Consider the following 16,159-nt stretch of genomic DNA (forward strand, 5'->3'; position numbering starts at 1 on the left):
GCTGTGGGTGAACAGGCCGGCGGGAGACCCCTCATTAAAAAAAGAATGAATTTGTCATTTTACGGCCTTGTGCAGAACTGGGCCTCCATGCCCTCAGCTCTTCTATGAAATTGACTGCTTATGCAATTATATGGAGTTTTACTAGACTTTACAAGCAGGACTTCCTTTGGGAGGTTCCTTTCTCGGGGTTAAAAATTCATACATTTCCAGATGTTGCCAAGGCCACTCAAATCAAGAGATGAAGATTTTTATCACTTCGGCCTGGTGGTGTTCAGTTGGGAGCTTTGCTTTGGCTCAGCTTTTCTTGTAAATGTATTATTACATTTCAAGGGATAAAATGTGCTTTCCTTCATCCTTCTCAGCTGGCAATTTTTCCTCTCTGAAAGGCAGGTTCTGGTTAATAGGGGTGTGCATGCGTTTCCAACGTATTGGTAATCCGCAACGTACAGGGCCATATTCGTTGTATTCGTGGGGAAGCGAAACGTATCGGGATTCCCCACGAATACAACGAATCTTCACTGAATTATTCGGCCATCTAAAGGAGCGAATTTAAACAAACCCCCCACCCTCTTGTGGGGGTCAGGAGGGTCCCCCAAGACTTGCCAAAAGTCCCTGGTGGTCCAGCGGGGGTCCGGGAGTGATCTCCTGCACTCGGGCCGTCAGCTGCCAGTAATCAAAATGGCGCCGATAGCCTTTGCCCTCACTATGTCACAGGGGCCGACCAATGGCACCGGTAGCCCCTGTGACATAGTAAGGTCAAAGGCTATCGGCACCATTTTGAATACCGGCAGCCAACGGCGTGAGGGCAGGAGATGACTCCTGGACCCCCCGCTGGACCACCAGGGAGTTTTGGTAAGTCTTGGGGGGGATCAGGAGGGTGGGGGATTGTAGTTAATTCAATTTTAGCCGGGAAACAAATAAGAATGAACGCATGAACGTATCGGAGGCCCTCCTTGCCGAATGCAACTTATCTGCCCCCCGACGAATACGAATACCGAATGCAACGTATGTCGTCCCTCTGCACATCCCTACTGGTTAATATCCCTCTTCCTCTTGACCCAGGAGCCAATGTGCCATCCACTAATACTGATGCTATTGTAAGTCGAAGGGGATAGCTTCAGCTTGCTGTTTGGTTTATTTGTTTGATAATATTGCTTCCAATATGGGGAATGGGTTCCTCTCTTTTTTTGTAGTCTAAGTCTATCTGAAAGAATATTATATTTCCCATATTATAGGAAAATTGGTTCTTACCTGCTGATTTTCGTTCCTGGAATACCACAGAGATCAGTCCAGACAAGTGGGTTTTGCATCCCTACCAGCAGATGGAGGCAGAGAATAAAAACGTTTCAGGCAGTGTGCCACCTGCAGTCCCTCGTATTGACCTGCACCCAAGCCACAATACAGTGTAACCCTTCCAACTCAAATCAACTCTCCCCTCCAGGGCGAACAGAGAACAGGTTGGAACCCCCTGAACTGAACCAAAATCCTTCAATCTACATAACACAGTAAGTTCTGCATTATCAAAGTATCGAATCAATAACTGTCTTGAAATCAAGGGACTGATCTGGGGTATTCCAGGAATGAAAATTAGGAGGTAAGAACCAATTTTCCTTTCCTGTTCATACCCCAGATCAGTCCATCCAAGTGGGATGTACCCAAGCTCCCCTATACCGGGCAGGAACCCGAAAACCCCACTCGTAACACACTCTCCCCAAATGCAGCTGCCTCTGGCGCCTAAATATCCAATTGGTAATGTTTGGTGAAAGTGCGAAGCGAAGACCAAGTCGCTGCTCTGCAGATCTCCTGCGGTGACACCAGCTGACACTTCGCCCAAGAGACTGCCTGCGCCCTAGCAGAGTGAGCATGCAATCCCTCTAGAATCGACTAACCCTTACAAAGATATGCGGAAAAAATAGTTTCTTTCAAGCATTGAGCAATCGTGGCTTTAGACTAGGGTGACCAACTGCCTGGGTTTCGACCGGGTTTGCAGCCTGTTGTACAGTGTCTGGTTCCAAGGGTAACCGAGCACTGGAAAACCCAGCCAGGAAAGGCCAGGGGCCAATCAGTGGTGGCAGCCTGGCAGTGCCCCAATCACCCGCCTGTCTTTGGGGCTTGGTTGACTCTCCTCCTCTCCTCTGCCTCTCCCACAGCTGTGTGGCATTTGTTTCTACTTCCCGCTGTTCTCCCGGGAGTCGCAGAGGAAGAGGAGGGTCGAACCCGAGCCCCAAAGACAGGCAGGAAGAATCTGCCTAGGAAAAAAAATCTATGCTCGATTTAAAAGGGAAAGATGGGGGGGCGGTTGCAGCCGGCCCCCTCGCCCCTCCCAAGAGTCCGGACCTGCTCCATGGAAAAAGTCCATAATCCTACTTTAGCTGCCTTGCCTCCTTTCTTTGCTCTGCTGAACAAGGTATACAGATAATCCGAATGCCAAAAACTGTTAGTGACTTTAAGGTACCACAACAAAGTCCGATGAGGATCCAATAAGTGCAGCTCCCTCACATGTGGCTCCTCTGCTGCCAGATGCAGAAACTCAGGAAGCTCCACCATCTGGCTGAGATGAAACGAGGTGATGACTTTGCTAAGAATGAAGGAACCATACATAATTACACCCCGTTGTCTGTAATCCACAGGAAAGGGTCTCTACAGGACAAAGCTTGAAGCTCTGAAATCCACCCGGCCAAACAAATCACTACCAGGAAGATAGATTTAAGGGTGAGGTCCTTCAAAGATGCCCATCGCAAGGGCTCCATCGGAGGTCCACATAGAACCCGCAGAACCAAGTTAAGGCTCCACGACGGACCACACTGTACGGGCGGTTGCAGATGTTTAGCTCCCTTCAGAAAACATACAATGTCTAGATGAGAAACCAGCAGCCTCCCCTGTAGCTTACCTCTAAGCCATCCTAAGGCTGCCACTTGTACCCGAAGCGAATTGTAGGTTAATCCCTTAATCCCTTTGCAAGTCCTGCTGTATAAAGGCCAAAAGCTTCCTCCAAGCACCGAGACTCAAAAACTCTCCACACCCGGACATAAGCCAGAGAAGTGGATTGCTCCTAGCCTGAAGCAAAGTAGCAATAACCAGCTCCAAGTACCCTTTCAATCGTAAGCGACTCCTCTCAAAAGTCAAGCCGCGAGACAAAAGTGATCCATCTGATCCGAGCAAATGGGCCCTTGCTGAAGTAATCATGAGTCAATCTGATGGGACTGTCTATTGTGAGATGAACGAGATCCGCAAACCACTGGCGGCACCACCAGAACCACCCTTCCTGGGTGTTGCTCCATGCATCTCAATACACAGCCTACAAGAGGCCATGGAGGAAACATGTACAGCAGGATCCCCGCTGGCCAAGGAAGAACCAGAGCATCGATCCCCTCAGACCCAACATCTCGTCTGCGACTGAAGAAGTGAGCTGCCTGGGCATTGTCTCGCGACGCCATCAGATCCAGCTGGGGATTGCCCCGCCTGACTCAGATGAGGTCTAAGTCCTCTGCGGACAACTCCCATTCCCCTGGGTCCAACAGTTGCCTGCTGAGATAATCTGCCTGTACATTGTCCACTCCAGCCACATGCAATGCCTCTGCCATCTGCTGGAGACAGAGAAATACTGAGGGACTGCAGGTGGCACTCTCAGTTATGTAGCAGTGCCTGAAAAGTTTTTTTTTTCTCTGCCTCCATCTGCTGGTAGGGATGCAAAACCCACTTGTCTGGACTGATCTGGTGTATGAACAGGAACTTAAGTTTCTTATTTTTCCTGCTTCTATGTTCTAAACCAACAAGGGTTTACTTGGATATATTCTAAAATGATATAATTACTAAATATATTTAAAAAAAAAAAAACCCAAGCAGGCCTTCCTTTCAACACAAACCTCCCACTTCTACAAAGGTAGTAGCAGCTGGTCAGATCTCCACGTAGTTGGGCAGGACACCCATGGAGGAAGGGAGCTGAAGATCCCCATGCTCTGAAGAGACTAAAAAGCAGCATGAATTTGTGCTTGGCATGTTCTGCTCAACAGGATGTCGGGGGCGTTATTGGAAGCCAGGGGGATACTCCCCTGAGTCTCAGAGATAAAGCTGGAACCGAGCACGTGACTTGGATTCTGGAAATGTATTTTGGATCCTCAGATCTCTCCCCTTGGGGATGGGTATCTGGAAGAAGTCAATGGCTAAGAGCCGTCGTCCCTAAAACGAGCCAACTAGGCAGGTCCCGTTTTGATTCTTGACGGTAGGTCTTGCAAAATATGCCATACTGGGTCAGACCAAGGGTCTATCTGGTCCAGAATCCCATCTCCAACATTGGCAATAGGCAGGTGCTCAGAGGAAATAAGTAAGAAATCAGGGCACGTGTAATGTTGTCCATCCCCATCTCACCCTCCAGTTTCTAGTAGCCATGGTTTAGGGATGCTCTGAGGCCAGGGTAGCATTCCTGTCTGTTATTTCTAATAGTCTCTGAGCCTCTGCAAAGACCAGTGTCAGCACTTTTTCAGCTCAATTTAGACTGTCGCAATAAACTGCAGTATTCAGGTGAACAAAACTCATTCATTCTCACCTTCTCTTCTGCCAGACGGGGAGAGTACCTTATGCATTTAGGGGAAGGGCCATGCTGAGAAGAGAGTCACATGGGACAGTACTGGCTGGTCAGGGTTACCAACTCATGAACATTTTTTTTACGGGTTTTTTTTAGCCCACAGTCTGCCAGATTTTTACTGACCACTCTCATGGGCACGTTATCATTGCCATTTGTGAAACAGCTGGACTTATATAGATCAATTTTCAAAAGGATTTACCTGACTGCCATAATTGACTCCATGCATATCTACAATCCTTATGTGGGCAACCAACCTGGCCAGCGCTAGCGTCAGCTGACAGCTCTTAACTGGCTTATTCATGAATCACCAACAGGCCTTTCAAGTTTTAGGATAGTTTCTTGGGAGCAGAATGGGACAACCCTGTAAACCTGCCACTATTTAAAATTTATTGGTGGTGGGATGTGGGAAGTAGAAATTATGGAGGAAGAGAGAAAGAACCATTCCTAAAACTAATGTCAAAAGCACCTGCAGAAAAATAGAACTGAATGCAGGGCCTGGTTGCAGAGAAAGCCTACCTTCATAGCCGGCACAGGGTAAGCAGTTATGGACGCCCCATGCAACTCCCGAGCCTCTGCAGCAGACTTCCTGGGTCCTCAGTCCTGGCAGAGGAGAGCTGCACTGGAAATCAAAAACAGAGAGACAAAGTCGGTCAGCACTGGAAAAGTCAGGCTGGGCTTGGGAAGCCAGATGTTCTGGCAGGAAGAACAGCTGCGAGACCAGCTCTGTAAATAAGTCTCCAGCAGCCTTTGAGCGTTGGGACTTCTCCAGAGTATGGAAACTGTGTCATCGGGCAGAGAAATTGCTGCAATCTTTGACGCCAGTCAGCAACACACAAAGAGGCTTCTGTTTTCTGTCCTTCCCCCTAAAAAATGGAAGATGCTCTTTGATAAAACTTAACAGGCCCCAGATTTATAGGGACACATATAAGAAAGTGAAGGGGAAGAGAAATGGATTAATCTCTTAAAATAACAAACATTTCCATTTTAGAAAAAGGAAAGCATAATGCTATCTTAAGAAAAGGTGATCTTAAAGGAGATCTGCCTTTGCCTCGTGTGAGCGCAGTGTAAGTGAGATCTGCCTTTGCCTCATGTGTGTGTGTGTGTGCAGTGTAAGGGAGAGCTGCCTTTGCCTCGTGTGAGCGCAGTGTAAGGGAGATCTGCCTTTGCCTCATGTGTGTGTGCAGTGTAAGGGAGAGCTGCCTTTGCCTCCTGTGTGTGTGCAGTGTAAGGGAGAGCTGCCTTTGCCTCATGTGTGTGCAAGCAGTGTAAGGGAGATCTGCCTTTGCCTCATGTGTGAGTGCAGAGTAAGGGAGCTCTGCCTTTGCCTCATGTGTGTGTGAGCGCAGTGTAAGGGAGCTCTGCCTTTGCCTCGTGTGTGTGTGTGTGCAGTGTAAGGGAGATCTGCCTTAGCCTCGTGTGTGAGCGCAGTGTAAGGGAGCTCTGCCTTTGCCTCATGTGTGTGTGAGTGCAGTGTAAGGGAGCTCTGCCTTTGCCTCATGTGTGTGTGTGTGTGCAGTGTAAGGGAGATCTGCCTTTGCCTCGTGTGAGCGCAGTATAAGAGAGATCTGCTTTTGCCTCGTGTGAGCGCAGTGTAAGGGAGATCTGCCTTTGCCTCGTGTGAGCGCAGTGTAAGAGAGATCTGCCTTTGCCTCGTGTGTGTGTGCAGAGTAAGGGAGAGCTGCCTTTGCCTCCTGTGTGTGTGCAGTGTAAGGGAGAGCTGCCTTTGCCTCATGTGTGTGCAGTGTAAGGGAGAGCTGCCTTTGCCTCGTGTGTGAGAGCAGTGTAAGGGAGATCTGCCTTTGCCTCATGTGTGAGTGCAGAGTAAGGGAGCTCTGCCTTTGCCTCATGTGTGTGTGAGCGCAGTGTAAGGGAGCTCTGCCTTTGCCTCATGTGTGTGTGAGCGCAGTGTAAGGGAGCTCTGCCTTTGCCTCGTGTGTGTGTGTGTGCAGTGTAAGGGAGATCTGCCTTAGCCTCGTGTGTGAGCGCAGTGTAAGGGAGCTCTGCCTTTGCCTCATGTGTGTGTGTGTGTGCAGTGTAAGGGAGATCTGCCTTTGCCTCGTGTGAGCGCAGTATAAGAGAGATCTGCTTTTGCCTCGTGTGAGCGCAGTATAAGGGAGCTCTGCCTTTGCCTCATGTGTGTGTGTGTGCAGTGTAAGGGAGATCTGCTTTTGCCTCGTGTGAGCGCAGTGTAAGGGAGATCTGCCTTTGCCTCGTGTGAGCGCAGTGTAAGAGAGATCTGCCTTTGCCTCGTGTGTGTGTGCAGAGTAAGGGAGATCTGCCTTTGCCTCGTGTGAGCGCAGTGTAAGGGAGATCTGCCTTTGCCGCATGAGAGCGCAGTGTAAGGGAGATCTGCCTTTGCCTCGTGTGTGTGTGCAGTGTAAGGGAGAGCTGCCTTTGCCTCATGTGAGTGCAGTGTACAGTGATCTGCCTTTGCCTCATGTGTGTGCAGTGTAAGGGAGATCTGCCTTTGCCTCGTGTTTGTGCAGTGTAAGGGAGATCTGCCTTTGCCTGGAGCTCTAATCAATTTGGGGGTAATTTTCAAAACTATCCCACATCAAGGGCAGTATTCAAAGCCCATTTCTGCAAGCCAAACAGCGTTTTACTTGTGAACATGGACCGTTTTGAAAGTTTTCCATCCTCATATGCCCGCAGGCACTTGAAGATGTGATGAGATCAGTGGAAGAAAAACAATGCACTGACATTTTCAAATCTATGCACATTATTTCCTGCTTCTTCTGGGGGCAATGATCAATCCAAAAGGACATATGTACTCTTGCTTTGATTACTGGTGCAAAGCTGACAGCTAAAAAGTACCTGCGTCAGTTACCCCAGCGGGATAAAGGTCGTACATTAGCTTTTGCCCGTGGTTCTGCACCAATTCTCAAAGCTAACGCAAGCGCCTATTTTCGCTTTGAAATTTGCGGTGGATACTAAGTACGCAGCTTGCTAGCACCGCTTCTCCTTATTGCTGGAAAATGTAATCTACGTGTTTTCATTTTCTTCCCCCACCGAATCACGCCCCCACCCAGGAGTACACCAAGCGTTTACTCACACTCAAGGAAGACCACTCATGCAGGTAGCACACTTTCTGCCCGCATAAATCGCTTGGAAAACGATCCTGTGTGTGTTTAATATGAAGGAGGCTGGATAAAGTGCCAGGACCTGCACAGGGAAAAGCTCAGTTTTTGTCCTAAGCTCACAAAACTATTCCTTTCCCGAGGTGTGAGTGTTGGTTTTGCTGGGGTAAAGTGATTGCTGTGTTGGATTAATAGTGTTGCTTGGATAAAAGTATTTTTCAAAAGACAACTCTTTTCCTATGGGAAGATGCAAACGCTCTTCTGTTTGAATAGCGATCAGTTTTGTTCGATTTTCCCCACCCATACAAGTCAAAATGTTTAGTTTATAGACCGGTGGGTTCCCCAAACCTGTCCTGAGGGACCCCCCAGCCAATCAGGTTTTCAGGATATCCGCAATTAATATGCATGAGGTAGATTTGCATGCACTGCCTCCACTGCATGCAAATTACATCTCATGCATATTCACTATGGATATCCTGAAGACCTGATTGGCTGTGGGGTCCCCCAGGACAGGTTTGGGAATTGCTGATATAGACTGTTACCTCAATAAGGAGATTAGGAGGGAAATTTTTCATAAGCATCCATTAGGGATTTATATTACTAACAGGCCAATACAGAAAGAAATGCGGGAGAGCGGGCGCTCCCCCGCTCTCCCGGCGTGCGCACAGGCCAGTGTCCTGTGCGTGCGATACAGTAAATAAAAATATTCGAATTAGGGCCCGCAGTAAAAAGAGGTGCTAGGGACACTAGTGTGTCCCTAGCACCTCTTTTTTTGACAGGAGCGGCGGCTGTCAGAGAGTTTGACAGCCGATGCTCAATTTTGCCGGCGTCGGTTCTCAAACCCGCTGACAGCCACAGGTTCAGAAACTGGACGCCGGCAAAATTGAGCGTCCGGTTTTCAACCCACGAGCCGATTTTACTTTTTTTTTTTTTTTTAAATTATTTTTTACTTTGGGACCTCCGACTTAATATCGCCATGATATTAAGTCAGAGGGTGTACAGAAAAGCAGGTTTTACTGCTTTTCTGTGCACTTTCCCGGTGCTGAGAGAAATTAACGCCTACCTTTGGGTTAGGCGCTAATTTCTGAAAGTAAAATGTGTGGCTTGGCTGCACATTTTCCTTTCTGAATCGTGCGGGAATACCTAATAGGGCCATCAACATGCATTTGCATGTTGCGGACGCTATTAGGTTCTGGGGGGGTTGGACGCTCGTTTTCGACCCCTTACTGAATAAGGGGTAAAGTTAGCGCATCGAAACACGCGTCCAACCACCGGAGCGCACTGTACTGTATCGGCCTGTAAGTGAGCAATTAGCTCTGACCTTCCCAATACTGCAGGACATTGACTAACTAACATAAAATACACCTACAGGGGATAATTTTCAAAGAATTACATGGGGGGGTGTGCATGTAAAATCAACAGCAACACCCTTAAATAGCTGATGGGAGTATGTGCATACTGCTGCCGCTGCACAGAATCATTTGTACCCAGAAAAAGGGCGTTTCCAGGGCAGCTCTGGGAGTACTGCACATACACGTAATTTTTAATACTATATATTACATTTTTATTTAATAAATACAAGAGTACATCTTGCATGGAAAACACACCATCAAGGTGCAAAATACAAAAGGAAAAGAAAAAAAAAGAAATACAGTTATCTTGCCAGAAGAACCAGTCCGTGCGTACATCGGACACGCGCACATGCCTTTGCACCTGCTAATCAAGCGGCAGATATTAAATCAGACTTCTCTTTTCTCTGCAGTTCTTGAGCCGAGGCGGGGGGCGGGGGGGTGTGGGTGAACTGGTGGAGGTCTCAGAACTGGTGCCTGGGAAGTGCATGCACGAGGAAGCACGTTCATAAAGCGAGATGCGCGCGTACATCAGCCAGCTTTATGAAATGCCTGCCTCAGCGCATAAACTGAGGGCTGTTACCTGCACACTACAAAATGATTTAACAGGTAAAGTATATGCCCGGGCTTTTATAAAGTAGGTTTATAAACTATGTGGAACCCTGCATTTAGAAAAAAATGTGCGTGTACTGAAACATGCACGTACTGAGGGAGCGGATCCCGCTGCACAATTTATAAAATACAAGTGTAACTTCTAACGCACCAACGTGTGCGTATATGTGCTGAGTTCTGCACACTATTGAAAATTACTCGCAATAAATTTAAGGGATTATAAATTGGATAAAGCATCCCCACTCTTTAAACAGTTTTAAATATATCTTTAAACACCAAATGCCATATCTATGATTATCTGCCAGTTGGTGAGAGGTTGTAGTTACCCATCTGATGCCATAAAGCTATTGGCTCCATGAGAACGAGTCCAACCTCTGCTGGCTGAAGAAGATGCAGACCTGAAGGAGCGGCGGCAGACGGAGGTATATACAGAGAAGACCCTCAGAGACATAGTAGAGCAATCCCACTTCCAAAGTCATGAGAACATAAGACTTGCCATACTGGGTCAAACCAAAGGTCCATCAAGCCCAGTATCCTGTTTCCAACAGCAGCCAATCCAGGTTACAGGTCCCTGGCAGGATCCCAAGCTCACTTGGGGAAAAAAAAAGCATCCCCTCTGAAAAGCAGAAGTGATGCTGTAGATAGGACCTGCCCTCCAGGTGATGAGTTATCCTCTAGCACGGAGGCTGTGTCTCCAGGGGAATGTGTCCGTGAGGGAAAGGTGAAGACCTGCCATTGCAGTTGGTGATTGGACCATTCGGATTGTAGATATTTGGGTGGATGCTTAAGTGTAAGGATTGTTTGATAACTTGCCTGCCTGGTGTGAAGATAGAGAACCTTAAGCATCAGCTTGGATTTGAGAGTGCTGGGAAGGAGCTGGCTGTCATGGTACATGTGGGGACATGGGTTCTGGAAGCCAGATTTAGATTTTTAGGTAGGGAACTGAAATCCAGAACCTCCAGGGTTGCATACTCAGAGATGATCCCTGTTCCACATGAGGCAGGCTGGAGTCCCAGTGTGATGAGATGATGGCACAAGGAAGAGGGCTTCATATTTGTCTGCTCTTAACTTAAATCCACCTGGCCTAGTTCGACTTTCGCCCCAGCCTCTCTAACTTCCCTGTTTTGCCAGTATCCTTTTCAAGGCACCTCCCTCTGAACCATGGGCTCCTGAGCAAATGGCAGCTTTCCTCCAAGATCTAGTTTCACAGTTGCTTTATCTCCCTTGAAATGTTAGCGGCAGCAGCCGGGTTCCACTCTGCTTAAGGTGGAGCCCATCCCTTTGGAACAGGCTTCCTTTACCCATAATACTCCTAATATATGCTTAGTGGTTTCCAAGTTCCAAACAGTTATTTAGTGTTGTTTTAAGCATTGCCATAACCTAAAAATAAAAATGTGTTGTGTAGGGATGTGCAGGGGGAAAATGTTCGTTTTAGATTGTTTTTTCATTTTGGGTATTTTTTTTTTTATTCAGGTATCAGATTGCTTTATATTTGTTTATTTCAGTTTGATTCACTTGCCAAATGAAAAACATTAAATAAAAAAAAACAAAAACACAACAGAGAATAAAAATGGGGTCTCCCTGGGTTCCCCCACCATTGTCCCAGGTCCTGGGGCCTCCCCAATCCATCTGCTCCCCCCCCCCTCCATTCCCTGCCAATAACCTAGAGCCAGGGCTTCCCCCGGCCCATTCACTCCTTCCGTTGGGGACTTCAGTGTAAAAAAAAGGACAGGAGTGATCCTCAGTCGCTCCTGCCCCATCTGAAAAGCCAGCTGCTGCTTCCTTTTGCTCCACGATGAAATGAAGTCGGGTGAAAAAAATAAAATAAAATCACAAATATCGTGACCCAAACGGATGGCTAACTTTATATTAGGGCAAAGCTGTCCTGGGTAGACCAGTTCTGCCTTGGCAGCATCCTTCCAGCCACAGGAGAGGCAGTTCTCCTTTAAGCAACCCTTGAGCGAGCAGTGCTGTGAGAGGAAACGCACTGCCGCTGGCTTTGCTATGTGTTTATGCCAAAGCAGGAGTGAGGAGCAGATGCAGAGCTGGCCCGTTTAGAAACGAGTCCTTCTGACTGCAGCAGGACCTCTCATACATGTTTCATTGGGGGGTTTTTTTTTAATTTCCTTTCCAGGAGCTGGTGAGTAATCCGATTGTTTCAGATGAGCATTATTTACGACAGTTCTGCTGGCCACCGTTCCGTGACACAGAGCCACATGCTTCATCAAATGAGATGGATTGCTTTCTTGAGTTGGCTTTGCAAACAAATGTTTGTCATCGTTAGAGCTTGAAAGGAAGTACTACTGGAAACTAAAGTCCTTTTTGATTTTAATGTGAGGCCAAAGTGTGCAGAGCAAAGCAGCGAGCACCACTGACTTGATTTGGGTGAGAGAGGGGGGTGCAATTTTAAAAAATCTGCGCTTTGCTTGCAGGCCCAAGGGGACTTTGTACCCACAAACCTGCAAATGAAGTTGATGGAGTTGGATGTTTTACTCAGTTCATGGTCTGAATTGCAAGCCACTGAGACCATAGGCATTGCTGGCTCTGTAAAAAAAAAAAAAAAAGTGTTGCTCGTCAGCCTTGCACTCCCCCTCCTGCCCCTTTGCAGTATGGGGGGGGGGGGGGAGGGGGGAGGGGGACAATTTTGAACCAGTTTTACTTGGGAACTGCGGTGGAACTGTTCTCTTAAAGATCTGTGGTCTGACATGCAACGCCCTCCTCCTCCTCACAATCTGCCTGTGTTTTAACAACTGTGAATTATTTTTCTGTCATCTGCAACTTTGCTTACTTCACTCCTTGCTCCCTACTGCAGCTCATTTCAGGAATATAAGGGGATAAATATGGTCATGTGGAAAGAGCAGGGTGGTTACAGCAATAGGTGAAGCCGGGGTTCAGATCATGCTGACCCTTGTTGTGACCTCGAACGAAGTGGCTTCCTCTTCCACTGCCTCAGGTACAGACTCAGATTGTAAGCTCTCTGGGAACAAGGAAATACTTGCTGTGCCAGAATGTAACTCACCTTCAGCTCCCAATGAAAAGGTGTGAGCTAAACCTAAATAAATACAAAATATATATTCTTTTCATCTAACTTCTGAAATGCTCTTTTTATTGTAGAGCCAACAGAAGCTTTTTGTGAACGGGCTCACTGTGATGGATATGCTGGTGTTTTGGAGAGTCCCAGCGTAGAAAGAACATATAAAGGTGAATTTTAAAAGCCCGGCACACGCATCAATCAGGGGGTGTATGACTAAGTCGGGCTTATGCGCACCAACCCTATTTTAAAAAGCACCCAGATAACGCGTGTAAAACCCTCTGCGTGCAACTATTTGAATGGTTTCCAAAAAGGGACGGGTTTGGGCAGGCCATGGGTGTTTTGGGGCCTGGCCAAGAGATGTGGGTGTAAATATGTGCGCTCCAGAGCACACTGAGGTCCCCTGCTGTGTAACTTTACTTCAGCTATGAAGTAAGGTTACACGGCAGGAGGATCTCTGCGTGCGCAGGGTCATATAAGCATTTACCAGGAGAATGTGTAAGTAATAAAAGGATTGAGCCAATTCTGAGGGGTTTAAAGGGTCTGGGGAACGGGCAGAAATGCAGGCTATCTGTGATAGGAGGCGGGTACGTGAGCCCTTTATGCTGGGGCGTAATTGATGCAGCCTCGAGGACGAATCCACAAAGCCTATGCCAGCAGCTGGCAAACAGGCCTTGTAGTGGGACAGTGGAGAGCATCACCGTTACCAGCTGCCTCCCCCACAGGTTGAGCCCTTGGGTTCTGGCGGCCAGCAGATGGATCCCTAAGGTGGTGAATATAACTAAAGTCCAAAAGCACACTGGGGTCAGGGCAGGCAGCTAGCAAGAGTGGTCAGTTCCAGGCAAGGGGGTCAGGTTCAGGCAGCAGACAATCATGACAAGGTCCAAGCAAGAGATCAGGATCCAAGAGTCAAGCCAAGGGTGGACAAAGACACTGAAGACACTGGAAAGACAAATAGGACAAGACAAGGCTGGACGAGATGGGCAAGATGAGGCAAGGCTGGGAGACGAGGCACGGAAACCAGGAAAGCAAACAAAAGTCAGGAACCAACACGCAGGAGTAACAAGCACTACTTTAGGAATAGAAGACCCATTGCTGAGATGAGGAACTGCTATGGGGCCTTAGCTTATATAGGCTAGGAGGCTGATGTCATCTAGAGGCGTTGCTCAGGGTTTCCTGCCACAGCATGCATATGTGTGCGCCTATGGTAAGGCAGCAGCCTGGCTGGGATGGCGGGATCAGCGATGGTCGCTGGCATTCAGTGAATGTGGGATGCCGCCACAATAGGAGGAGTGAGTGTGGCAGCTCATGGGACTGTCTTGTGAGCCACCAAACGTAACACTATCAAACCAAGGGGGTTTGGAAGACCTAGCTGTTAACTGGGCAAATTGGTTGACAAAATTGTTAAACTGGCAATGGGGTGGACACACGCCCCTTTTAAAATTCCCCAATGTATGCAGTATAAGCGGGAGTTACTTGCCTATGTGTGCATCCACTTAAAATTTGGCTCATATGTGTCGTGGCCAGGCTATTTTAAAACATGCTTGCCAGTTTGAAAGTTACCATCCCTATGTGGTAAGGCAGGATCTATTGGCAAAAATCAGGCTGGAAAAAAAGCTAAAATGGATGCCAGTGGGACTACATTGCCCAGAATTCCAGAGAACTAGAAGCTGGTAGAACAGCAATCAGCTGGAGCATGATGAATCAGCAGCATGGCTGCTATAGGCTGTTAGGTTGATTTGTGTGCGAAACTCCACTTGTGACCATATCCCTTGGATTTATATGGCACTGGTGGCTAGAGAATTAGATCAAGAAAGAGCAATCAGTGTGGTTTACTTGGATTTCAACAAAGCTTTTGATATGGTTCCAAATAGGGGGCTCATGAATAAAATGAGAAACCTGGGAGTGGGACCCAAGTGGTAAACGAAGAGAGAATGGTGATATGATATGTGGCATTCCTCAAGGGTTGATTCTGTTCAATATCTTTGTAAACGTTATTGCAAAGGAGTTAGAAGGTAAAGCTTGGCTTTTTGCGGGTGACACTAAAATCTGCAACAGAGTGGACACCCCTGAAAGAGCAGCGAGAATAAGAAGTGATCTAAGAAAACTCAAAGGGTTGAAGGTTTGGCAGCTAGGACTCAATACCAAGAAGTGCAGAGTCATGCATGTCCAGGAATTGTATGTGATGGGGAGTAACTGACTGCTCTGCACGGACAAGGAGAGAGTCCTTGTCTGGACTAAGCGGTTTCGGCTTGCCCTCTGTCTGCGTAGTTTGTCCCTCCTCTGCCCTATCAAGGAGCAGTAATTGAAGGCCTCATCACGTCAAATTGCGGACTTTGTTGACTGCTGAAAGTATTTGATGATCCGAAGGTAGCGAAGCAATGTGACAAGGTGGTGGTGAAGGCCAAAGGACTGCTGGGTTGCAAAGAGATGAATAACCAGCAGGAAAAAAGGCGATAATGCCCTTGTACAGATCTTTGGTAACTCACCTCAAGTACAGTGTTCAGTTCTGGAGATTATCTCAAAAAGGCCAGCCAGAATGGAAGTGGTCCTGAGAATGGTGACCAAACAGTGTGGGTCTGCGATGAAAGACCTATAAAATGAGACTGGAGGATCTAAATATATATATACTCTCAAGCAGAGCAGTGACAGGGAAGATTGAATCAGACTTTTAAATACCATAAAGGTTTAAATGATTCACAAGAATCAAACCTTTCAGTGGAAAGGAAGCTGTAAAACCAGGGGTAATGACACAAGACTGAAAATGAGGTCGATGCAGGAACAATGTAAGGAAATATTTCTTCACTGCGTGAAGGTGGTGGATGCATGAAGATAAGAACGGTAATGGAAGTCAAAAGGGCATGGGATAAATGCAGAGGATGCCCAGTAGCTAGAGAATGGAAATGAAGAAACGGAATAACCCATTTAACTTTAGATGTAACATTTCTGCATGGGGCTAACTTGCACTGAGTTGTAATTACAAACCTAAACAACTTGCTTGGCATATTGGATGGACCATTGGGTCTTTATCTGTCCTGCTAGCACTGGTTTTCTAATGCACACTGTGCCAACTGCTTTAATGCATCTCATTGGCTGGCACCAGGCTTCGTTTTGGGCACCAGCAGGACCTCTCTTTACACCAAAGATCTAACCTCCATTGTGGACGGATGATTACTTCTTGGTGCCAAAGCACTCCACACTGGAGAAAGAGATGGCATCTTGTTTGAGGTGGTCTACACCGAAGGGGTTGACTATGCCTTGCTCTATGCCGGCATGCTCCATGCTGGCACCGAAGCATCTGGGAAGAACAAACTGCTCAGGGCCATGGGGTTTTCTGTGCCATGAAAGACGCCACCGGAACTGGAGCAATTGAAGGTGCTCTTCTTGATTTTGTGCATGAATTCGCCCCAGTTTTCTTAAGTGCTGAAGGGGATGGCCTCAGAGAGAACATCTTGTGCCACTCAGGAATTCTTTGTAGCACCTCTTCCATCACCTTCTGCTTCTA

General features: G+C 47.4%; 1 protein-coding gene across 3 annotated transcripts in view; it reads right to left on the reverse strand.

Moving 5' to 3' along the window:
• LTBP4 (latent transforming growth factor beta binding protein 4) overlaps nucleotides 1-16,159 on the reverse strand; it is a 222,926-nt gene that overhangs the window by 87,602 nt on the left and 119,165 nt on the right. For all 3 annotated transcript variants that reach the window (XM_029571879.1, XM_029571880.1, XM_029571878.1), the window contains one exon: nucleotides 5,102-5,204. In XM_029571879.1, coding sequence (XP_029427739.1) covers nucleotides 5,102-5,204 — 103 coding nt within the window. The remainder of the gene's footprint in view (nucleotides 1-5,101; nucleotides 5,205-16,159) is intronic.

The sequence above is a fragment of the Rhinatrema bivittatum genome, chromosome 11 (assembly GCF_901001135.1).
Source record: "Rhinatrema bivittatum chromosome 11, aRhiBiv1.1, whole genome shotgun sequence".
NCBI lineage: Eukaryota > Metazoa > Chordata > Amphibia > Gymnophiona > Rhinatrematidae > Rhinatrema > Rhinatrema bivittatum.